Source organism: Ixodes scapularis, unplaced genomic scaffold (assembly GCF_016920785.2).
Source record: "Ixodes scapularis isolate PalLabHiFi unplaced genomic scaffold, ASM1692078v2 PGA_scaffold13__105_contigs__length_92229423, whole genome shotgun sequence".
NCBI classification, from domain to species: domain Eukaryota; kingdom Metazoa; phylum Arthropoda; class Arachnida; order Ixodida; family Ixodidae; genus Ixodes; species Ixodes scapularis.
This window is the reverse complement of record NW_024609839.1, coordinates 92,150,932-92,176,986: the sequence shown is the minus strand read 5'-3', so window position 1 is coordinate 92,176,986 and position 26,055 is coordinate 92,150,932. Positions and strand designations below refer to the sequence as shown.

Sequence of the window (26,055 nt, the reverse complement as noted above, 5' to 3'; positions counted from 1 at the left end):
ACGAGCTAGCAACTGAACTGCAACTACCAGAACTGTCACAAAACGAACTAGAAGGCGTTCACAGGCTGTTTTCAAAGCCAGGCAAAACTCCGGCCGTACTCATTCGCTTCCTGTCGCGCATTACACGTGACCAGTGGATGGCAAAAAGGGGTCTTCTAAAGAATATCGAATCCAACGTGTATTTCCTCGATAACCTGACACCGCAGAATAAGAAGTTGTTTTGGCTGACGAGGGTTAAGGCTGAGGAAAAACGGTACCAGTTTGTCTGGCAGAAGAATGGTCTCTTGTTTGTGCGTAAGGCAGCGGGCGAACGCGCAATCGTAATTGAGTGTGAGGCTGATTTAGATAAGATCTGCTGAATCAGTGAAAGTTAGAAGCTTCATTTATTTGTATTTTTGTGATGGCAGAACCACCAGTAACTGTTTATATTGACAGCACGTCATTTAACTCTGTTGTGCACGATCCTTTTCTGCTTCGAAGTGATAAGATGTCAATCTTTCATATCAACATAAGCTTACAAAACAAATGGTTTGAAATAGAAACAGCCTTGGATTCTTTAGATCACAGATTCGATTTATTGGCATTTACTGAAACGTGGTTTTCGAGTGAACACGACGTAGTCAATTTCGCAGGATATAAATCTGAAGGGGTTTACAGAAGAAATCGCAAGGGAGGAGGGACCTCGCTTTATTTTAAAAATAACCTTGAGTATGCAGTCTTGCCCGAATTTACGCAGATGAGTGACCACTATGAGTCGGTTGTTGTAAAGTGCCTTGGGTCACTGATTGCTTCAGTTTATCGGCCCCCATCGGGCGATATAAATGAATTTTTTGAGTTTGTAAATGAAATTCTAGACTACGTGTCATGTCTCAATTTGCCAATTGTCTTAGTTGGTGACTTCAACATTGATTTGCTTTCATCTACTCGTTCCTGCCGACGTTTTCTTGATGTCATTGAATCTTTTGGTTGCTCAAACGTCATTCATTCACCAACAAGACTAGCGTCTGAAAGTGAAACTTTGATCGACTTGTGTGTTACTAGCTATGACCCAAAGGATGTTGTCTCGGGTATTCTTACATTCGATCTAAGTGATCATTTGCCAATATATTGTTTTTTTCCCCTGGTCAAAAAGAAAAAGTGTAACATCCGTGACCCTCCTGTACTGCGACGCAATTTCGGCGTGAATGCTCTTGCTCTTTTCCGGGACATGATAGAGAATACCAGTTTTGATGACGTTTATAATGAAGAAAACCCAAATTTGTGTTACGACATATTTTTGCATAAAATAAAGCACATTTACAATGAAGCGTTTCCTCTTCGACCTATAATAAATCGCAAGAAGTCTAGGAAGCCGTGGGTTACTCGCGAGCTGTACAAAAGGATTAATGAACGTAACAAACTCTACGATAAATTTATTCGACTAAGGGACCAGACAATATTAATTAAATATAAACAAATAAGAAATAAATTAAATAAGGACCTCAAGAAAGCACGCGTTGAGTACTATAAAAACAAGTTTGCATCTATTTCGAATGAACCAAAAAAACTTTGGGGTGCAGTAGGAAGTCTAATTGGAAAACACAAGAGTAAGATTCCCGATACATTAACTCTAAATGGTATTGAGTATAACGATGCCTTAATGGCAGACAAATTTAAATCCCATTTTTTAAACGCAGGTGCGTCATTGCAGCCACATGGTCCGAACGAAAGCTTAGACAAATATATTTCATCTGTAGCTGTCGACACTATTTTCTTGGCTCCAAGCAATGAACAAGAAATATATTCAATCCTTAAATCTTTATCTACAAACACCGCAGCTGGAGAGGATGACATCAAGGCTATACCAATTATAGCTGTCGCAGACCTCTTGTGTTTTCCTCTGCAGCATATATGCAATAACGCATTAGCAACGGGCATTTTTCCTGATGGCATGAAAATTGCAAGAGTGGCTGTTCTACACAAAGGAGGCTCCTTTGACAACATTAACAACTATAGGCCTATTTCTGTACTTCCTTTGTTTTCAAAGTTTCTAGAATTTCTTATAAAAAAACGGTTTTCAAAGTTTCTTAGTGAAAGAAATGCTTTTGTTACTCAGCAATACGGTTTTACGGAGAATAAGTCAACCGAAATGGCTCTACTTAGCATCAAAAAAAAAATACTTAATAATTTTGAAAACAAACATTTCACTAGTGGAATGTTTCTGAATTTCAGAAAGGCCTTTGATTCGATTAAACATGATATTTTGTTCTATAAATTACCGTTTTATGGAATAAGAGGTGTTGCTTTAGCTTTAGTTCGTAGCTACTCATCTTGTCGACTACGATATACTAGTCTTAATGGCTACAGGTCCAAGTTAGAACAAATTTCGTACGGTGTCCCACAAGGGTCTATTTTAGGTCCTCTCTTTTTTTATTATTTATATTAATGATATCGTACGTATACCTAAAACTCCTGAAATCGTTTTGTATGCCGACGACACTAGCTTATTTTTCTCTGGCCCATGTCTGCGTGGTCTTGAAATTTCTGCTAATACATGGCTGAGCGAGTTATCGTCCTGGCTAGACTCCAATCAGCTTCAGTTAAATGTTACAAAAACTAAATATATAATTTTTAAGCCGCGAAGTAAACCGGATGACTGCGAAATTATTTTAAAATTCCAAGACTCTCCGATAGAGCGTGTCACTATCTACAAATTTTTAGGAATTCTCTTCGAAGAAAATTTAAGCTGGACTCCACATGTAAATAAAATTCATGCAAGCATCTCTAGATCTATTGGCATTTTATGCAAAATAAGAACACTTGTCCCAGGCTGGTTAAGACGTCAGTTGTATTATTCACTAGTTCATTCCCACCTTCATTACTGTCTACTAGTTTGGGGTTCAACGACTTAGACAAATATTGATAGACTGTTTGTTTTGCAAAAAAAAATAGCAGTACGTTGTATTGAAAATCTTCAGCGCACCGACCACACAACGCCGTTTTTTTCTAAAACATAGCTTCCTTAATATTAGTCAGTTATTCCAGCTTAAACTTTCAATCCACATTTTTAATGAGTTCAATCGTGACCAGTCCACTTTTTTTGACGCATTCCTTCCTAGAAATATACAATACAATCTTCGGTATGACTCTTATAGAATACCTTCCCTACCCAAAAATCCGGTATAACTTTTCGCTATCCGGATTATGGAACCGGAAATCTATCTGGATTCTATCTGGAATTTAGGTTTTCAGAAATTATTCCTTTGTCGGCAATCTGGATTTCGGGTTTCCAGAAACATATTTCCGGTTCCATAATCCGGATAGGGAAAAGTTATACCGGATTTTTCAGTAGGGTTGGTCAAGGACGAATTACGGACATACTCAATTAGCGTACTTAATTCCTGATTTCTTAAATAAACATCCGGCCGTAAGAGAAATGATTCATGAATGCGGATCAAAGCATACCTTTAAAAGAAATATAAAACGGTACCTTCTATCATGTCCCATTGAATAAATGTTTTTTGCATCCAATGGTTGAGCTTCATTTATTCTAGTGCGTCCTATGTCCCCGAAAATTGTCATGACATGACTACTGTATAAGTTATGTTGTTTTGATCTTTATTTGTGGGCCGTTCTGTTTCCCCGTGGTTTCTGTGTTTATATTACAACGTGTCGTACTATACGCTGAGCAATGTAAACTGGTGATAGGGCCAAGTCAGGCAGAACCCATCTGCCTTTTGCCTTGTCATCCGAGACCTTGTGTCTGAATAAAACCAATTCAATTAAAAAAAATGAACAACATACTTCACTGGTTTTATCTGGATGCCGTCGGCATCGCAGCTCTCGCTATTTTTTAATTGCAAAGTGAGAGAAATTACCTCCGATTCAGTAACTGGTTCTAAAAATAGCGAGGCCTCGTTTCTCGCATCACAAAAAAGTAGAATTAAAATTGTCTTTGGCGCTCGTTATACTTACAAAATGGTCATTTAAAGCCTCAGATAACAGACAGCCTGTCAGTTTTGCACCATCATGCTCTATTTGCTCGGTATTTTGTGATAGTTGATTGCGGCCTAAAATTGAGTTTAACCTTCCCCACATAATATCTACGCGTCTGTTTGCAGACTCAAAAACCTCATAATAATAGCGAGCTCTTGCGCGTCGGATCTCTTTTGTTAAGTTGTTACGATATGATTTAAATACTTTAAAGGCCTCCTGTCTTCTAGTCTTCACAAACTTGTTGTACAGTGCATTTTTCGCGCGAATTTTGCAAAGCAAATCCGGCGTTATCCATGGTTTTCGAATACGCCTGGTTTTTCGGAAGTACTTAAACGGAAAATGGGTCTTATATAGAGTAGAAAAAAGATCCAAAAAAGCGTTATAGGCCCCGTCAGCATTGACCTTACCGAGTACTCCGGTCCAGTCTGTGTTAATGACATCTTGCCGAAATGCGTCCAACCGATCCTGAGTAATACCTTGAAATAATGTAGGTTGCGTTTTGTTCGTGTTTTTAGAGATATTCTTTACGCTCAAAAATATCGGGAGATGATCGCTCAGATCACAAACAAGGACTCCACTTTTTATGTCGCCGACTAGGTGATTGACTATAAATAAATCTACAGTAGTTACACTGTGCCAGGTAATTCTGGTTGGTCGAGTAAGAAGATTCTTACAACCATTCGTATTTCGACTAGGTGATTGTGATAGCAAAATCCCAGTGGATTTCCACAGTTGCCAGATGAAAACTCCTCCAAAAACGAATTCGTTCGCATATAAATGCTTTGGCTCATTAATGGACAAAGAGCGTGTTGGTGCAGGTCAGATTGAAGAAAGAATTAACAAGTAAGGCGAAGACGACACATCTTTCAACTGACAACAGATATTTATAAGAATTCCAAAAGCGAGCAGCCGATTAATCGGTTGCTCGCTTTTGGGATTCCTATATGTCTGTTGTTAGTTGGAAGATTGTGTCGTCTTTGTCTTACTTGTTTATTTCTTCTTCAGTCTCATCTGAGGCTTTGGCTCAGCTTGGCGTAATATTTCCTTTCGGGCGCCGCAAGGCGCAGGCAAGCAGGAATTTATCAAAACGGCGCATATGGCACAACTGGACCACCTCCGAGAAAAGTGCCGTATCCTGGTGCTACTTTAAGAACGTGCGCGTATGACGTGTGTTTTGATCAAATTCCAAAGTCACGAATGCGCTTGTTGGGCCGTGGATTTGTAAGGATGCCTTTTTTTCTTTTATCTAGATCATTCTTTATGGCACGAAGTGACGGACCTGGCGAATGACAGAGTATGTTAACGATGGTTTATGTATGATACAAGCTTGTTCGTGAGCTAATAAAGCGGGCATTTGTTAAGGTGTGTGAGAATTTATCACGTGCGGACAAGGCGCCAGGTGCGGACTGATGAAGCCAATCTAATGACGCGCAAAAAAAAAAGCGCAGAATCATCCACTCTGGGACATTTGCTTAGTCGGCAACTGCAGATGCACAAAGCCGACGAGAGATGCAGTTTTGGCGCCGCTTGATTGGCTCCATTCAATCGCAACACTGGCTGCAGTCGGACTTGAAGTGAAACGATTCAGAAACATTATGCAGCGTTCCACTTGCGTTAATGCACGCCAGGGAGGCTCACCTTTTTCGGCTCTCTAGCGGCTCCTCCTCCTCCGAGCCGTCGTCCTTGCCGCCGGGAACTGGCTTCTGCAGAAGCTTCTCATACTTGAGGAGCTTCTTTCCCTTCTTCGTGGCGACCCCGATTTCGTCGCTGTCCTCTTCATCGCTGTCGGGAACGGCCTCCTGCCTGTCCTCCTCTTTCTCAGGAGCAGCCTCCTCTTCCTCGCAGTCAGGAACGACGTCCTCTTTTTCCTTTGGCACCGCCTTCTGCTTCTTTGGTTCCCCCTCGCCGTCGTCTGCACAGAGACGCGCCGTCTGACCTAGTGCATTGGTTCTGTAACTGAATTCATAGGAAGCCAGGGGTTTCCCTGTGTACCCTCAAAGATCCCCCAGCATGCCCCAAAGGGTTGCCCAGTATGCCTTCAAGAGCATACTGGGGAACCCTTGAAGCGCACTTTGCTTAACAATATGCTTCCATCAATTCTCGCTTGTAACCCTTCAGAGTTTTGGAAGATTATAAAACCTACCAAAAGAAAATATATCTTGTGGATCAAGTTATCAGATCATGCGCAGTGAAGAATGTTGATCTGTGCTAAACAACGTTCCTTCGGACAATTTTTAGATCCTTGTGCACACGCAGTGCCACAATCCACGATTTGTAAAATAGTGCGCGCCGCCTATCGCGCAACGCCAGAAACTTCAACATTTTGGGTGCGAGGCTAGAAAGTGGTTGGAATACAACTAAGCTTCGCGATGCAAGGTTTGGCTTGATACATGTGGGGCGTAAACCTTGTGAACGCAGTCTGTTCCAAGCGTTTCCTCGAGACCCAGATTGAATAGTGTGGAAAATTTCCCAGGGGCGTACAAAACCGTCGCACCCGTGACAAAATGCGCGCTGCGGATCCGGGTGTGCTCGTTCGGCTGCCATGGTGAGCCGTCCGTGCTCCTTCTCTTCACAGCAACTATCCAAGCCTCTCTCTTCGCAGGATACAGCCTGGCCGACGGAAATCTAAAAAAACTTGACGTTCTCTTTACCGTAAAAGTAATTTGCGCAACCATACGCAACACAGCGCCGGCATGGCGACCAACAAAGCGACTCGCGAGCTCTCTCCGTTCTCGCTTCGGCACCTCTGTCGCAGTCTAGGAATAGCATTTATTTTGCAATCAAACAGGGAGTGCTAGCAACAAGCTCTGCTCGCGCAAGCGCAGCAGCTTTTTCGCAAATCGTGGATTTCGTAACCGCGAGTTCTTTCCAATGAATTCTATTGTTATTAATTCTGTGGGAATGAATTTAATCTGCAAACTGAAGCTTTCCTCTAGTCGTGGCGCTGATGAATTAAACTCAAAGTATATAAAAACAATGAAGTCTATTTGTGACGTGTATCGTGTCACTCGCGTAGTCTTACGACTCAGTTGTTTGAGTCAACGAGTTTTAATAGAACTGGAATTGGCGGTTACATGAGGCATGGCGACCCAACGCCTTCTTGAACTAGGGAGAAGTGGTGACGATGTGGATGGTGCTTGCAACTAAGCACGGGCTACGGTTACACTATTCACCTGCCTTTTTATCGCACAAAAACACAGTCTATTCAGTGCTCCATGGTGCTATATCATTAGAAGGTCGTTCCTTTTCAGAATTCCGGCAATATTCAATCACGTCCTAATTATAGCCCCATTTTATTCACGAACATTGCCTGTAAAATGTTAGAACATGTGATCCACTCAAACCTTGCTTCATTTTTCGAGTCTAATTTATATTTTAGCCCATTTCAGCACAATTTTCAAAGACATTATTCCCGTGAAACGCAACTGCTCTCCTTCACACCTCACATAGCATCAGTCCTTGACCATGAATCGTTTCTCGATTGTATCTTCCTCGACTTCGCGAAAGCGTTGGACAAGGTACCACATCAGTTACTCCTCCTTAAGATGAGCACCTTAAATATTGACCCTACCATCATCAAATGGATTGAATGCTCTTTGACTAAGCACACGCAGTTTGTAACTGCTAATGAGTGTGCCTCATCTCCTTGTCCTGTGAAGTCTGTCATCTCTCAGGGTTCCATTTTATGCCCTTCGCTCTTTTTAAGATTATATATTATTGACCTTCCCGCTGGCGTTCAGTCTTCCATCAAATTAGTTTTGATGACTATGCTCTATCAGTGAAATAATTAACCAATCTGATCATTCCCTTCTACAATCTGACCTCGACAATATCTCTATATGGTGTAATAAATGGTTAGTGACTTAAGATTAGCAAATGTAAGTCACTATCAGAAACTGGACTTCCTCAGGTCTTCGTCAAGGAACAAATGCTTGCATTACCCTCTTCGCTGTCACCACTGCTGCCAAGAAGTGCCTCTTCCAAAAGGGCCCGTCGACAGGCTTCGTTTCCATTTTCCACAAGCTAAAAAAAAAGTAAGAATTATTTTTAAAAAGACACAAAACTGTTGTACAACACAGGGTGAAGGGGCTCTTAAAATTGGGGGAGAGACAAAATGGGAGATTAGCACTTTATTGAACAATGAACATTGTATGCTCAATAGTCAAGTCAAATTGTGTTTTTATTTTCAAACAAGTTGTGAGCTCATAAGGTATTTATCAAGCCAGGTGTCTCAAATTTGTTAACGAAAACAGTGGAAGGGACCCTTTGGTAATACAGGGTTAGGTTAGTAATCAAAAGTTAGGTCAGCAGTTAATGTCAACCATAGAAACAACACTCTAAATAAAGAGAACAAAGCAACACAAAGCAAAGGAGCACTTTTGGTACATAAATAAGAACAAATACATAAAACCAGTTGAAAAGCAAGAAAAAGAATATTAAATAATTAAAGTGCAAAATGAAGAACAGAAAAAAATCTATGGAGAAACAGATCATATTACGAGGAAAAATATCTCGAGGGTCACAAACTACGCAAACAAAGGGAAGCAAAGGGTCGGCAAATCGTACCTTGGTCGCAGGGACAATTGTCGGCGCTGACTCCTCCCCCATTTCCTCCTCTGAAGACAGCGAACTCAAATCTCAAGACAAAAGGAAATGGGCATGGTTACGAAAGAGTTAAAAAGAACCTTGAAACAACAGCGAGGTAACAAGTTTCGATATGTGTGTATCAAACACACATAATGAAAATGCCTCTGGGATCAAATTCGAACATCTCTACACGCATGTGGGAAATTAGTATCAATCCAGAAATGATGATGTGAAATCTGTGATCCCTTAGATCTCATCACAAACACACCAAAATCAAATGCGGTTCACTTACAAAAGGAAACATGACGGTTCAAAAAATAAAATGGCTCAATATACCCCACAAGCCTGAGATACACATGTTCTGCCATAAAGCACCAGAAAAATCTGCAAATAATTGCTGAAATCATTGCTCACATTGTCACTGAAATAACACATCATTTTGTACCGTCAAACACTGTGTAAACGTTTCTTTATTAAACTGCTAAGAAACTTCTACAAATTTTAGGACTATCTTTCGTGGGCATTTTAAATTATTTCATTTAATTTTCTGATCTAACTGCTTACTTCCCAGACGGGCCTATGTTAGCAACCAACGATTCTGGCTATAGCTTTACTGCCTTTCAAATATATCTCTCTTACAATACACATAAACATAATAACACGCTTGATAACCGTATTTTTCATACAGAAGCTAATTTATCCCATCACATTTGTTTGGGTGCATTACCCCCTGTCTGCACAATTGAAGTAGTTGTATAACAGATGCGTGCCGCCTGCCTTGGTTGCAAACTGAGACACGAACTTGGAAGTGCGCAGGGTTTGCTCAGAGATTTTATCGCATTTAAAGGGGCCGTGCAGCGATGCTGGGTTGGAATGTTTCTCACTTTACACAAGCCTACTGGCGCTAGTGGAACTGCGTGCTTGCATAAAACACCACTGACCAAGAAGCCTTTGTCGCAGCGTAATTTCATGGATAAAAGCAGACGTTTTCTTTCAATCTCCCCTTCGCAAAACTTGATGACGAAGTTGTGGGGATTGCATTGTTGGAGTTGTCAACAATGCGGTCCCCAGAATTTTGTTATCAAGCTTCGAGATCCCCGCGGAGATATTTAAATGTGGCTCATGAAGTAGACACAAGCACTGCGTGACCATCGCACTTGGGCTCGTGACAACCCATGCCTCGACATGCATTCAGGTAGTGGCTCGGGCCCAATCACTTCAATGGCGGGAAAAGCCGAACCTGAACAATGTGTGGAACCTGGCGCGTGCCCTGTGCTTTGGCGACCCCAGCACATGTCTATGATAAACACGGTGATGTTATTGGTCCGAGTCATCTCGGAGCACCTTTTGGAGCAGCCAAAGGTCCATTTTGGAACAGCAAAAAGCACTTTTGAGTCATAAGCGCACATTTTCATTCATACCACGCAAATATTGCGCTAAGATTCGTCTGTTAGCACGTCCAGCTACAAGACAATGCCTCTTGGCCCTCCAACTTATGTAGAACTTTTTGATAGCATCAACTGCATGGCAGGTTTGATTCCTTCAAACTCGGAACTAGCTGTTTAGTTTCGCGCGGAAGCACTAGACGTGCCAAGAATATGCTGATTGATGAAGGACAGTATGAGCTGCTACGATATGTTATTTTAGGTATGGAACAAAAAGTATCATATTTTCCGGACTATGGCCCGCACCCGGTGGCACAGTCGGCAGAAAAAAATTTGGGGTCAAGAATAAAAGCTTTTGCTTAGATAGTTCGCAGCCGCTGCATAGTCCGGATTTAGTGCCTAGTATGAACGTAAAAATTATCACACACAGCACACCTTGACAAATGGCTGCTGTATTAGCTCACGAAGAAGCTTCCATCATACATACATCAACACTAATATACACCGTTATTCATTAAATCCTTCACGTCCTGTCATAGGGAATGATCTAGAAAAAACAAATCCTTGTATAGTCCGCACCAGGAGATGGTCCACTTCGGGTAAAATTTCAACTTTTAAGCATGTATAGTCCGCGGATTATAGTCCGGAAAATATGGTAAACGAACCAGTATATTCCACTGAAGTAATTAATGTTGAATTAGAATAACTTTGAACACCAAAATTTATGCTCTTTCAAGTTCTGAAGGAAATAATAAAAACTGCCATTGTAATTCAGATAAAGACAGTTTGTCATTTCGTTATGCACATCAATTACATTTTATATGTAGAATGTTACAATAACAAACATCAGCACGTAAAAACAAATAGGTATCCTTAAAAACAAAAGCAGTCCACCAGAACTGTTTAACGTTATTCCCAAGCTTCCATCCAATGCTCCAGCTAACTTGATTCCGATCTATCTTTTGACTGTGCCATCGAACAAATGGAACCTATATAGAGATAATAAATCATGTTTTTATTTCCATACATTGATGGCGGAGACCGAGGGAACAAGCTACTCACAGGCAGCTTGACGAGCCCTCGACCCCCTTACAGTGGCAGCAATGAAAATAATACAAACCTCTGAGAGAAAGTATGTCACAAAATTAAAAGATTCATTGATTTCTAAAACATTAACTTAGTTCCTTTACGCGGTGAACAATGTCAAACAGAACGAAAGCACTCCAGAGACAGCTCTGTCACAGAATATAAATATCTAGAGAGTTTTCTAAGAACACGTATCATAGGGATGTCGCGAACCACCCCTAGGTTCGAATTTGAAAGGTTACGATATTTTCGAACCGAACTGAGGTTCGAATTCTAGAAATTTCAATAGTTTAGAACCGTGCCGAGGTTCGAATTTGAAAAGTTCGCAACTTTCTTACACCTTGGAGTTTCGAATTCGAATGTTCGAAGCTTTCACGGCTTATAAAAGTTCAGGTTCAAATATTTCGAATATTTCTTTTTTACTTGAGGTTCGAGAAATTCGAAGATTTCGAACTTTCCCAACTTGAAATTCGAGATATTCGAAAATTTTGAATTTCTTGGGATCTGAAGTTTGGAAAATTCGAAGCTTTCGAATTTCTTTGAATCTGAAAGTCGAAAAATTCGAACGTTTCCAATTTTTATAGACATATAGTTTAAAAAATTCTAAGATTTGAAATTTCTTGCTACATGAAGTTCGAAAAGTACGAAGGTTTCGATTCTCTTTGAGGGCTAAATTCGAAAAAAAAAACTTTGAAGATTTCGGATTTCTTTGAAGTCCAAGTTCGCAAAGTTCGAACCCCGGTTTCATGTTCCTCCACAGTTTTAGTTTTAAATTACGTTTTCACGCCTCACTGGTTTTCACGAAATCAGGTTTCAAAAAGTTCGGGTTTGATATTTAGACTGCGCGAAGTTGGTCAGGCAATTAAATGAGACGACGAGTGTCCCGGATGTGCTGGAATATTTGCCAGTGCAGAGTGACGTGTGACCATAGATCAGTGATTGTGACAGCCCGGGGTGGTCTTTAAAGGGACCATGAAGGCAGTTTCGAAGTTTTATTCGACGATTGAAATGGATGTCAGGCACGTCTCAGATACTGTTGACGAAGTTCTAGCCCAAACAGAAGTTTGGGTGCCGCACCAATCGAGCAAACAGGCGCGGTAATAATCGCGCCGGGAACGACGCCCGAGACCCCACCGAGGCGGCGGCAGAAAGGTGAACTAAAGTGCGCCGTCGAAGCGTGACGACAACGGGCACCTCGTCTGGCGATTGGTTCAAACGATAGACGCGCTCTTGGTTTCGATTTCGGTGGTGTGATGTGATGAAAAAAGTTCATTTGAACGTTGGGTAATCATTTAAAGTTGTAGTTGGGCATTAATAGGTTTCATACCTTGCATAAAAGCATAATCTGAAGCGATCCCTCCGTTTGTCACTGGTTGAACGCATCGAGCATCAAGCATCAAGCAACCATGGACAAAAAAAAAAAAAAGGTACGAGCGCCGGGGGCGGCGGACTTTTGGTTTTGGTTTCGTGCGTCGTCTCGTGTTCGCTTTGCGAACTGGTGTCTCACCAATTATGCCGCGTTTATGTGCTGTAGTAGGTTGCGCGAAAGGTCGGCTAAAGACGTGTGGTCGATCGGGCGACGTTAGTTTGCATAAACTGCCGACCGATGCAGCAATGCGCAGCATTTGGTTGCCCGCCGTCGTCTTGCGTAGAGCTGTGGACAGCGGTGTCAGGATTTGTTCTTTGCATTTCCGACCAGAAGACTTTCAGCAGCACCTTCACGTCAGCCGGAGTCTGGGTAAAAACATGAAGTTCCCGCGTCTGAGGAAAGACGCTATACCCTCACTTTCCTTGCGCAAGGAGCCCACACCAAAGCGGCAACGAAGCACGGTAAGCTCTATATACTGTAAACGATTTAATTTTCGCGAGGACATAAGTTTCGCGAATCGTCTGCAATTCGAGATAAATAAATCCCGCGAACAATTCCCGTAAAATAGAAACACAGTGCAATATCTTTATTAAAATCCCACCGCGTCGCAAAAATGAGAACCCGCGAATTGCTTCGAAACTGACAGCTTTGACCGAAATCGCGAAATATTGAGCATGCGAAAAATAAGGCGGTCACAGCAGTGGCGTCACTAGGCTCAGTGGCACCCGAAGCCAACCCCGAAGCAGTAGCCCGCCACCCCCGACCGCTGCACCCGGAGTGCAGTGCCCCCCCCCCCCCCCCCCCGCACCAATTGCTCCGCCCCCGACCGCTGCACCCGGGGCGCAGCGCCCAGCGCCGCCGCCCTCTTCCCCCCCCCCCCCCCCCCCCCCCCCCCCTTTGCGACGCCGCTGGGTTACAGTATTGATGCGGCGAATGTCATCAGCACTTGCATCAGCCTCATTTGGTTGATGGCTGGCTGTATACCAGTCATAGTTTTTGTGCTACATGTGAAGTGCGCCGTCCCACGCAGTGTCGAAAAATGAATGTGGCACACAACCTTTAGATAATCAAATTTGGCGCGTGCTATGAACAGCAAAAGTTTATAGGACGCGGGAATGAAATAGACAATTTATTCGCTGCACTTCTTTGCAGTCTGGATGTGCTCCATGACTGTTAAATAGTTGTTGAGGGGTGAGGATTCAGTGACACTCTTGAAGTGCATGCTAGCTGCAAGTTAGAGCAGCAAATAAATTGTTTAGTTTATTCCCGTGTCCTGTAAACTTTTGCTCGCATAATGGACCTTTTCCACATACCGACGGCACCAGGCGGTGGCTGCACAAACTAAAAATCGAGGAAGTGACCTACCTGCGCTACCAATCGATAATGGGAGCTACGCTGCCAGTTTCTTCGCTCTCTGAGCAGCGGCGCCTGCCCAACGAGAGTTGAAAGAGGAGCATCCGTGGCGTCCACCCAAACATCGTGTTTTCCTTTCCGTCGAAATTCTTTTTTTGTGTAACACAATTATATATGTGCTGCAGTTACGTGTTCTACTCGCTGATATACAGCCTCCTTCCGAATTTCCTCGATTTTTCGTTCCGACTTCCGCCGTTTGGCATCGGGCGCTCGCGCGTGCGCAGAACGCTTCTCGGAAAAGGTCCATTGATTGTTTTGCTCATTGCTGATTTGATATGTTTCAGAAGGGCACAACTTATATTTCACCATAATTTAGTCATTCATATTATTTTTGTCTTGTGCTACCGTGAAGTGACATTTCTGTTGTCAATTGACTGCCCTCCAGGTCACAAGTAATGGAAGCTGCACGAGCGAAAGCCCACCCATCCACCAAAGCAGTCCAGCCATGGTTAGTGAATACATATTCCAGGCATTCATAATGCTTGCCCCCGAGTTTGACGAATAGAAAATGCAATGCAACCACCCTGGCCAGTTGCGTCGAGTGGAGTAGCCCAATACTTCACCTCGTAACATTATTGTAACTTCCGTCTTGCATTAGCATGACATGACATTTGTGCTGTAAATTGACTGTGCTCCAGGTCACAAGTCATGGAAGCTGCATGGGCCCAACAACTGCCATCGACCAAAGCAGCACAACCATGGTTAGTGATACACACAGTGAAACCGTTTAGAACGAACCCACATACAGCGAATTATTAGGTCTGTTCGAGTCTGCCAGAAAGTTCTGACCTAGTTCTGTCCGAGTTCAGAGGAGTGCAGGAGTCGTGCAGCGGCGGCGCAGAACCAGTGCAGCCGCCGCGCTAGGACTGGCGCTGTGATCGGCTTTCCAAGCGGAAGCGCAGGGTGTCGTCTGCATCTGTTGGCGCTTGTTTCTCCACACCACATTGTATGCGACATTTAATTAGTCGCGGTTTGGTGACAGCATTCGTGTTTCCTTAGTTTTAAAGTATAATAACGGAATCTTTTCTGTGAATATTCTTTATCCGCGTGTACAAAAAACGTTTTCTGCACGAAATGTGTTTTTGTCTGCATTTCTAACAACCGTTCAATTCCTCTCGTTTCCATAAGCGTTTGTGTCCTTCACATTCATTTAGCAATAGTAGATTCATTCCAAGTCTCTCGAGTTTCGCATTTTGACGATGGGTTCGCGGCATCATGGTGATTTTGCGTTGGGAGTCACTGGTGGTAGGGCGCGATCGACAGCGGTCACCTTGAAGACGGATGCTTGACGCTAGCGTTTTGGCCAATACAGCTATCAACCGTAACTTCGGCGTCAAGCTGAAGCATTTATGCTGATCCTCAAGAAAAACCTGCATGGAACTACCAAGCCAATGCCGATTCTCGGCGTCGTTTTTCCCAGGCCCGTTAGTGGGCGTCCAGATATACCAGCGGGCAAAGCATGCAGTATTATGCTCAGCTACGGGGCATGCGAGGCCCAATGTGCTATATCCCAGACCTCTGCAATGTATCGGAGTCGTCAGTATGCATCCAAGAGCAACGGAAGGCGGGGACTATCAAGAGTGCAATACCTTTCCCGTGTCGGTAAGGAAAAATATCAACACTGTGGATCCCCACATAGCATCAAAAAGAAACAATTTACGTGAGCCATTATTTCAACACTTAACACAGGGATTTGATGGAACAGCGCGGATGAACAGTCACACTCACATGCACACAAAAGGAGACAGACTCGCAGCGCTGACTTACAACTCAGTCCTATATTTCTTCTTCCTCAAATCTTCAACTTCTTCACCTTTGTCGTTAATGTTGTTCCATCAAAGCATGAATTACCAACTTGCCCAAGCATCCACATTACCACAGGGAGCCAAACCTGTACGAGCAGGTGCCTAAAACGCTTTCAGAATATCATAATCAATCAAATTCCTTGTGATCTCAATTCCGCGTCCACTACGGGTACGTTATTATCATATATGAGAGGAAATGCAACGTCCGTATCAATGTTATTGTCGAACATCGCAGACATTTGAGCAAGAGCTGCGAAAAGTGGCACCGCGAGCAGAGACGGACGAGGAGTGTCGTCCGCTGTCGCCGTCTGCTTCTGCACGGACGCTGAACTGACTCCGGAGCCGGTGCAAGATTTTGAGAAACTGGGTCTGAACTAGTTCAGAACTGGGATGAATAGAACGCGCCAGTGCAGCGGCCGTCCAACTTCTGGTTGAATCGAATGCACCAGTTCCTGCACTGCTGAACTACATCAGCCAGTTCAGGCGAATCGAACAGACCTATTGTTGATATCAACTCACGAAAAATTTATATAAAAATGCATGTCAAAATTACTTTTTATAACGAACAACATACTGGCTATATCAAACTTTTCCCCCCCGGAAGGCTTCTAGAAACGTGCAAACAATCGCCTTCCAGCCTGCCCCTTCCCCCAAAAAAAGAAGTAGAAAAGAAAGAAAATTCCAAAAGCTCAAGTTGCGAAGAGAAGCGATTCAGAAGGAGAGAAAGCTAAAAAAATACTCTGCACGCACGCACGCACAGACAAAAAAAAAAAAACTTTTCATCCCAAAGTGTTTGCTTACGAAGAGAAGCGATTCAAAAGGGGAGGTAAGCTAAAAGAACACACTTTGCATGCACGCAAAAAAAAAAATTTTTTTTCAGGGGATTGTTACGAGGCATAAGTGAATCAATGAGAAAGGAAGAGCCCTCGCCTTGCAGCGAACGCATCATGGAAGTTCATTGTAAATGTTTTTGCTATATCAAACTGAACGTAGCGTTTCCTGCTGTTCGTTATAAACGGGTTTGTCTGTATTCCAGGCATTCCCGATTCCTACCCCAGAGTTTGATGAGTAGAAATGCCATGCAACCACCCTGGCCAGTTGCGTCGGGTGGAGGAACCCAGTACTTCACCTCGTAACATTATTGTAACTTTCGTCTTGCGTTGGCATGACATGACATTTGTGCTGTATATTGACTGCCCTCCAGGACACAAGCAATGGAAGCTGCACGAGCCAGAGCAAAGCCATCCACCAAACCAGCACAACCATGGTTAGCAATACATATTCCAAGCATTCATAACTCCAGCCCCCGAGTTTGACGAACAGAAAATGCAATGTATCCCCCCTGGCCGGTGGCGTTGGATGAAGCCCAGGACTTCACCTCGTAACATTATTGTAACTTTCGTCTTGCGTTATCATGACATGACATTTGTGCTGTAATTTGACTGCCCTCCAGGACACAAGCAATGGAAGCTGCACGAGCGAAAGCCCACCCATCAACCAAAGCAGCACAGCTATGGTTAGTGATACATATTCCAGGCATTTAGGATTCCGACCCCAGAGTTTGACGAACAGAAAACGTAATGCATTCACCCCAACCAGTTGTGTCCGATGGAGCCAAGAACTTCACCTTGTAACAATATTGCAACTTTCGTCTTGTGTTATCATGACATGACATTTGTGCTGTAAATTGACTGCCCTCCAGGACACAAGCAATGGTAGCTGCACCAGCCAAAGCACAGCCATCCACCAAAGCAGCACAACCATGGTTAGTGATACATATCCCAGGGATTTGGGATTCCGGCCCCAGAGTTTGACGAACAGAAAATGCAATGCATCCACCCTGACCAGTCGCGTCGGGTAGAGCCCAGAACTTCATCTCGTAACATAATTGTAACTTTCGTCTTGCGTTAGCGTGACATGACATTTGTGCTGCAATTACTTCTTTCTTGGCAGTTTGCTATGCACATATATAAACATATGGTATGTCCGTACACTACACTAAGGTGGTGCTGGTTGTGGAGTTCTTGCATTGTGCCCCTTCATGCCATCCCAATTGCAATGTGTCAAAGAAGAGCACTGAGCAGTAATGGTATACATGGTTTTTCCAACAGCGAACATCCATGGTCACCAATAGCCACCATTTATTTCCTTACTGAACATTTTCAGAAATCACTTAGAACTTTAAAATCCGGCAATGGTAGGAAATTCAAATCTCCTGGAAATTAGGTAGTCATGGCCTGGTCACTGAGGTCATCTGCATTGCACATAGCGAATTTAAAAAAAAACTGTTAAAATGGAACAAGGGAAAGAAGCTCTATGTGCCTTGTCTGGTTCTCAAGGAATTTATTTTGCTTTTGGTGATAAAAAGAAACTCATGGAACACTGCACAAAGTCCAGTGAAAGGAAAAGGTTTTGTGAATCGAAACGTGAAGTCAGCGGTGTTGCAGATTTGCAACCTACAAAATGGCGAAGAAAGATTTTGCGAATAGTTTGGCAAATCATCTAATTACTGCTGACTTCTTTTATAGATGCCACGAAAGGTGACAAGGACTCTGGCCATACAAGTTCGAACCAAGTGTCGCTCAGTTTCTACACAGACGCGTCCTCAAACTCGGTCGGCATGTACGTGCTCTTTTCATTGTGAATTGACAGTGTTTTATATGCATTCCAGCAATAAAGAGCTGAAATGCCCAACATCTTTTTCAGACGTCCAAGTGAACACGGCTATAGGACAGGACCGTGCGGTGCAGACAGACATATCTGCCACAGGCGACGCTTGGGATCTTTTAGACAGGCTACATGGAACCTCATCCCCCATCTCCGAACAAGTGCCACTGCCATCAGAGTTTCTGAGCTCCATACATGTCGAATGTGAAGGTGGGAATGATGATGCTAACGAACCTGAAAATTATAGGCCAATATCAGTTCTTAATGGTATAAACACAAACGGTATAAATGCAATATTAGGCCAATCAGAACAGGGATTCCACAGGGATCGGTGCTGGGTCCTGTCCTTTTTTATTATATGTCAATGATCTCTCGCATTTACGCAGATGATACAGCAATTTACTACGCAAATAATTCGTTGGATAATATTAATAGTATAATCAATGAAGAACTAATTATTGTCTAGGACTAGTGCAGTTATAATAAGTTGATGCTGAATTTAAAAAAAAACGAAGTATGTTATATTCCACCAAAAGAACAAATAAACTATGCTAACTGCAAAATTTATATTGCCACCTCTCTTATAGAACAAGTATATACATTCAAATATCTGAGAGTAATATTCGACTTACACTTACATTGGCAAGTTCAGATACCCTATATTTGTCAAAAGCTGTCATATGCTTGCTACATTCTGCTGAAGTCTCGACAGTGCTTCGACTCTTCAACCTTAAAAATTATTTACTTTTCGATATTCCACTCCCATTTAACATACTGTACAGAAACATGGGGTACAACCTATAACATGTATCTCACGCTCATTATTGGTTTACAAAAAAGGCAGTTTGGATTATAACTGACTCGCACTATACACAGGCATTGAGCATTTTATTTGATCACCTCAGCATTCTTCCACTTCATAAACTAGTAAAGTATAAAATTGCCACCCTGTTTCACGAAATGTTGACCACAAACCACCCATTTCCTATAACTAGAGTTCTTAAAGGTTTCCATCAAACTAGGGCAAATTTGTCTGGACACTGGACACCCCAGTACGTTAAGGGGGAAAGGCTAATTCAATTCTGTGGGACAAAAATCTGGAAGGACCTATTGAACGACCTTCGAAATTCGCATACTTTTAACAATGCACTCAGGCACGATCTCCTCTTGTCTACCTAGATCATCTTTCATCCTCATCGTCGTTTCTTTGGTATTGGTAACCGAGATTAGCTTCTAATGTAGTAACAAGATTGGGAGTACTTTTGTTGCTTTCTAATGACATATGCCTGTCGCTCTGTGCTCTTGTGATACTTTGTTAATGAGCCTGAACTAGCCCAGCGGCTATGGGTTCATATGCTTTTCCCAATATTTTGTATACCTTTTTCGGTCAATAAAATTGAATTGAATTGAACCTCCCAAAGGTCCAGCACCACCTGCCAGCTCGGAGCCTGCAGGCATGTGTGAAAACGACACATTTGGCAACTGTGGTGACTGCCCAGCTTCCCCAACCAGCCCACCTAGTTCGGAGCCACCAAGCATGTGTCGAAATGACGACCCCACCTATGATCCGACCTACGACTCAACCCATGAACCGTCATATGACAACAGTTTTCAGATGTGAGTATACACCAACTCAAGTTTACAAACAAACCGGAGGGCCCCTAGTGGACGCCACCGGAGCCGCGCACGCACGATGGGTGTGGGCAAAAAGCTCGCCGTCGCCCAAAACCAAACCATTGTAATGCGATGTTGTCGACGTCAGTGTGAGTCCCCCTCGCCTTTTTTGCATTCAAATCGTTGATTCTATGTCTTCCTGGAAATGTGACTACGATACTTGAGCAACCTCAGCGAAATTAATGAGGCTTGTTACATTGCAAAACTTCGCGTGAATAACGTGGATGCCGTAGAATGTACGCTAAAGCATGTTTCGCATGGGGAGACTTCGCTTGCAATTTTCAGTCGCAACGTCGCTCGGGCTGCAAAAGCGTGAACCAAAGCCGAGATGGTCGACGTCGGTACTGAAAATCGCAAGCAGAATCGGACGAAGTGGATCAGGCCTAACAAGTTGGTGATGGCCACTGGCAACAATGATCAGCATCTCCTTGTATCTACTGTTTACATCAAGCCTGCCTACCAACCTTCAAACCGAAGTCTTTTGAGGCCTGCACTTGCTTCTTATTACAAGTACCGAGCCAACATTTGGTCTACAGACCGGTGTTGTCTAAAAGAGCAGACGACAAGCAGAAGTGTTTGAAAGAGCAGGCGACAGTTCGAACGATCAGGCGGCCGTTTGAACTTGAAGACGCACTGAATGTAGTCCACAGGTGGTCCATACAACTTGACCATTTTTATTTATTTATTTATTTATTTATTTAAATACCTTAAGAACCCTGAGTCAGGGTATTACATAAGGGAGTGAGTTAAAAAAAATAGCAAGGTTAACATTTGGCGGAACGAATCAACGCCTTGAGCAAAGACGATGGCTTCGGGCAGGCCGTTCCAGTCCACAGATTTCGCCGGGAAAAAAGATTTAAGGAATGCTGTATTTCGAGTGAAAGAAAGGCCCACTTTTGCATGCTGGTCAATGCTAGGTGATATGCGATGAGGTGATACGCGATTTCCGGCATTCATGTTGGAACAAAACAAATAAATCTGATGACCACAAGTATCCATGAATTCAACGTGAGGCGCTTCCCGCCGAAGCAATCATGGTCCGACGGCGTCGCTTTTTTCTTTTCACGCCACATATCCACGTTTTCCGATTAATTCAGCACATGAAAACTGACCTTCACACCTTTCTTGACTCTTCTGGTACAGCCCCAGTCGCGGCGTTTTGACGAGAAAGCAGGTTTTTGTCTGGTCCCTTACAAAACAATGCAGGAATACACGTCTCACATGGGGACTTCCGCCCACAGCCCCAGACCCGAAGTGCGCCCAATGCGCCACCACCATGCCGTGACGTAACATAAATTAGTTTGTGTATACAGGCTTCAGCGATAGGTGAGCGGCGTTTTCAACTTCCTGTTACTTGGAAATTTTGGTTTCACCGTTGACAAACGACAGCAATGAACTGCAAGCCTGTGCAAGCATGGTTCTGAAACCTCCAGATTGCAGTTTTCAGAACTTTGCTTAGACAGGCTTGCGGATCGTCGTCATTTGTCAACAGCAAAACAGAACTTTTTAAGAAACTGGAAGTTGCCAAATGCCACTCACCTGCTTGTTAGTTTGCAAAGGATTTGTAGTGACTAACGAAATAGAAATGACTCAATAGCTTATTTGTTTGCCCCACCTTTGGGCCAGCATGCCGCACTTAGTGGTTTTCGACTTGTCCGTCATCAGAACACATGCACCACGGTATGTTAAGAAAGCATGTTTAAACTGAAAACTGGGCAACCTAAAGACAGCCTGTTGTACCTAACCTTTTCAGGGTTGGGGTCGTTCTCCTAAATTTGTTTTGCTTACTTTTGCAGGAATGACGAAGAAACCGAACAAGGCCATCCTCGGGGTGAAAACAAGTACATTGTGTATGAAAGTTGCCTGCTAGAGTGCTTCAGGCTCTGCATGACATGCTATGTACCGTCCAAGCCATCCCTCCATCTGAGTGGAAGCTGCCTCACTGTGACAACCCTCTGCCCTAAGAACCACTCACACACCTGGTCCAGCCAACCATACGTGGGACGGATACCGGTTGGAAATATCGATATCGCATCTGTCCTGCTGTTTTCCGGCTCTAGCCCTGCACCAGCTCTCAGAATGATGCGCCTCATGAATATTAGGGTCATCTCGGAACGAAGATTCCACGATTATCAACAAGCTTACCTCCTCCCTGCTGTGCAAACGGTTCGTAGATCCCTCATCTGATTCAAGCATAGTGTAACTTACTCTGCAGCAACGCTTTCTGCAGTGTGCCGGCATAATGCTATGGCACCATACCCTACTATGAGTGATAGGACATGTTCTCTCATGAAAGACGCATTGGGCACTTCCTTTTGGCGACTCTTGTCCTTGTCCTAGATGCAGAGATCAGTAGCGTGTATCACATTTATGCTTTTTATCATACAAAACTGCTGATGCACTTTTGTGTTGTCTCATTATCATACAGCTTCCTTTAACTGCACTGTTACAGCTGCCACACCCTTTCTTTAATATTTCCAGGTTTGGGATAGGCAACGAGACGAGGATTTGACAGCCCTTGCGGGAGAGCCCGTGGATCTGTCAGGAGATGGACGATGTGATTCTCCGGGACACAGTGCGAAGTACATGACATACAGTTTCTACTCGCATCGATTGGGCAAGATTGTCCACACCGAACTGGTTCAAGTCAAGGAAGTAAGAACCCTCACAATAATAGGAAAAACAATTGGCTCAAAGAACACAGGAACAAGACAAAGATACAAAGTGGGCAATATTTTTGACCCCTTCCATAAAGAACTTCCTTCTTTTTAGTGTCACGAAGTAAGTGCAAGCAGCAACATGGAAAAGGAAGGCTGCCCACGAGGAATTTCTTTCTTGAAATCGAGGAACGTCCTGATTCGCTCGTTCACGACTGACAGGCCCTCGAGCATAGAGGCCTACATGAGAATACACCAGCCCGCAATCCTGCATCTGTTTGACGTGTGGCACGCTGTGAAAGGTGAATGCGAACATTGTCTTTCAATATAACAAAGACCAACCTGCAGCTCTGTCTTTTGCGTGTTCTATTTCCTACCCTAGAACCATCTGAGATATTTCTGTTGTGCTTATTATAAATTGTTTAAAAGCAATCTCCATTACCAACTGTTCTATTTGGTCTCTCCAAGTGAGCAGAGGAAGGATGAAATACCGGCACACCTCATAAAAAAACACTTTACAGAGAAGCGAATAAAACTGGCCATTCCACAGCCTCTAACGACAATTATCCTGCGACTAGCTGGAGTGTGAGACTATATCTTCCTATTCCCCCCATGGCATGCGACTATTGCTGTAGCAATTCTCTCTGGGAATTCTCTCTGGGTAGAGCTTGCTTGCACTGCATGCAAAGTAGGGCATTCGGAAGTGGGGTGTTAACATCAAGCAAACATTTTTGTCCTGGAACTTATATTACTGCAGGGATCAGGAAGAAGTTGGCTGCAGGCAGCAAATGTGCAGGTTGCAAGGACCTAGCACCCTGGGTGAGCCCCGTGTGCAACCACTTGTGGTGGTGCGCAACTGCTAGCGATGGCAATGGTGAATTGCTTGCCGCAGCATGGTCGAGTGTCACGAACCATGTCTGCAATATCCACACGGGCCATAGTCCGCTCTACCCACGGTGCCTACACAAGGACGTTGGAGACAAACAGTGGATTGTGACTGGTTTGTACCATATTATTATGCTAGATTTACATCGTAAGAGCTAAAAAATATTAGTTATATACAAGATGCCGACTAGTGTGGAATCAAACTTGGTTATTTTACATGGGGAACATTGAAAATAAACTTCACAGATACGCAAAGTATCTATTGCTTGGACTGCTGCTGTTGTGATGAAACGCAGCCTGATAAGACCATATGATTACTGTTGACTCAAGCATGCAGTAGCACTCGTGCCTCGCTGCTGACTTAAAGTTTCTCTGTGCCGTATTCGAGCTACAATGCTTTCACTTTTAGCTCGGAGAAGCGGCTGATATGGGAAGCATCTGGGTTGGCTCCATGGACTTGGAAAAGTTACTTTTGCACACATCTACATTGTTTGGTTACGATTATAGGCCGAACACTAATTTTAAAGGAAAGCGTCCAAAGAAAGACGAGTTAACAGATATTTGTAAAATCATATTAGCTCTGCATAGCCATGGACGTCTATGTGAACCTAATCGATAGCCCCCCAAAAACCAATTAAAACTGTTACGTTTTTTACTGTGGTTTGCTAAAAAATGTTTCAATGAACTCTAATCTACACTGTATTACTGAATGCTCCAATTTCCCCAGGTTCACCCGCCCACACGAAACTGAAGGCCATCGCAAATGCACCTTTGTTTGCAAAAGATGTGAAGCAGCTGTCTCCTAATGCACAAACATATGGATTGGAATCATTCCATAACGTGCTCAATGGATTTGCACCCAAATCGACAGCATTCTCGTATGAAGGCATGGCTGCACGGTAAGGAAGCTAGGTGTAAGGAGGGGACTGTAACAAGCCAAAACAACAGCACTCGCAGTTGAAGTTTCTTTGAGATCAAAAAAAACTTTTAGACATAGTCGCAAAAAGATTTTCTTACACCCTAGTTACATGGGCGATTTGAACTGTCGTTGAGTTCAATCACAGTTATCGGCCTAAACTACGATTGAACTAAACTGAACTGAGATGGTGCAACACGGCCCTCTAGAACCCAGTTGAAGCTAAAACGAAACTAGTCCTTGTGTTACGTGATCAGTCTAATTGTTGAAGTAATTTACTCGGAGACACACCTTTTATTTATTATAAGTATATCATACATTATGTTCAATACATTGTTGCTTTTTAGCGGAGTTTACACGAGTACCAAAACAGATTCAGGGCTAGGTTTCACATATTTTACGCTAGGTGGTGTAAGCTATCGCCCACTACGATGGGTGCACCCATTACTATTTGTCCACTTATACAGCTGGTCCCTCCTCCATCTGCGCTCGTTTGGTGGCTTTCCGGCTTGTCAGGATTGTTTTAGCGGCAGCTCTGACGCCTAAACCTATTCCCTCCCGGATATTTTGCTGCTAAGATTCTTTCTAGACGCATTCTCCTGTATTCCGAAACAGTAAGTGCCTCGCAAACAATGGTCGGCGGCAGCGGTCCCACGGACAAGCACCATTTTAACTTTGTTGGGGAAGTCCGTTCAGTCAAACTGAGGTAGGGGAGCCGAGTTGAACTCGACTGTCATTAGCAGCTCAATGACAGTTGGCGCCGCCGTGTAACTCCGGCCGATCGCGATTGGGTCGACTGTCGTTGACTCAAAGGCTGTTGAGAGCACCCGTGTAACTAGGGTATTGCACACTTTATTTAACACAAGGTGAAGACATGAGCAGCAATTAAACAGCCTCAATTATGTTCCAGAACAATGATCGCCATACTCCACTTTAACGAAAACAGTAGCCGCCTGCAAGCTGTCACAAACGAAGGGCAAGAGCAATGGCACATCAAATCGCCAAAAGCCCAAAAAGGTGCAACCACTGTGTACCCCCAGATGACCCCCGTGACTTTTGTTAAGTGTAGCTCATTACAATATAGAATTTACACTGCATATAGAATTTCAACTGTATGAAAAGGTCACCATAACAATTATGGATGCACTATACTTCGCTCACCCCTAAGCTGAGACTGCAGTGGGAGCTACGTGCCCGTCGAACCAATCAACCGCCTTCTTCCTTTTCATCACCCGAGCCGGCTTTCTGAGCGCGGGTATGGGCGGGCCATAATGACGTGGCGAAAGAGGCGTATGACTGGTCCAACGAGGACGTAGCTTTCACCGCAGTCTCAGCAGAAGGGATGAATGGAGTATAACCTACTTTATATGTTTCTGATGGCAAAAAAGCATGAAATGTTTCTAAAAATACACCATTATCAAAATGAAGTGCTAATCACTGGCTGTGCGACAAAGTGCAATATTCAGAACGACTGAAAATTTGTGTCGTGACTTTAGAACACTTATGGTCAAATGACAGGAGCGCTTTTCAAAGAAGCACTGGCCTACACTACCTTGTCTTGAATTTCAGAGTATGTGGACCAGCTACATGAGCAAGTCCTGGAACGGTGCAAGACATATCCTACTTTCAAAGAGGC

General features: G+C 43.5%; 2 protein-coding genes, 1 long non-coding RNA gene and 1 pseudogene across 3 annotated transcripts in view; 3 read left to right on the top strand and 1 right to left on the bottom strand.

Moving 5' to 3' along the window:
- The window catches only part of LOC120837602 (transcriptional regulator ATRX), a 45,503-nt gene extending 36,917 nt beyond the window's left edge, over positions 1-8,586 (bottom strand). Inside the window, exons 1-3 of the mRNA XM_040207088.3 lie at positions 8,542-8,586; positions 7,917-7,998; positions 5,614-5,887 (exon numbers count right to left, since the gene is read on the bottom strand). Coding sequence (XP_040063022.1) covers positions 5,614-5,887; positions 7,917-7,998; positions 8,542-8,583 — 398 coding nt within the window. The 5' untranslated portion in view covers positions 8,584-8,586. The remainder of the gene's footprint in view (positions 1-5,613; positions 5,888-7,916; positions 7,999-8,541) is intronic.
- Positions 8,587-16,823: 8,237 nt separating this feature from the next.
- Positions 16,824-18,236, top strand: LOC115327451. The gene is made up of 4 exons (XR_006077682.1): positions 16,824-16,887; positions 17,074-17,136; positions 17,323-17,385; positions 18,149-18,236. It is a non-coding gene; the product is annotated as an uncharacterized LOC115327451 (long non-coding RNA).
- A 541-nt stretch (positions 18,237-18,777) lies between these two features.
- On the top strand, positions 18,778-19,466 carry LOC121832884 (annotated as a pseudogene).
- A 4,052-nt stretch (positions 19,467-23,518) lies between these two features.
- LOC115327452 lies at positions 23,519-25,537 on the top strand (the record flags this gene model as incomplete). Its single annotated transcript, XM_040207087.3, has 3 exons — positions 23,519-23,618; positions 24,231-24,402; positions 25,330-25,537. Coding segments are annotated over 3 exons (480 nt in total), but the record flags the coding sequence as incomplete, so codon positions are not given.
- Between the last annotated feature and the right edge of the window lie 518 nt (positions 25,538-26,055).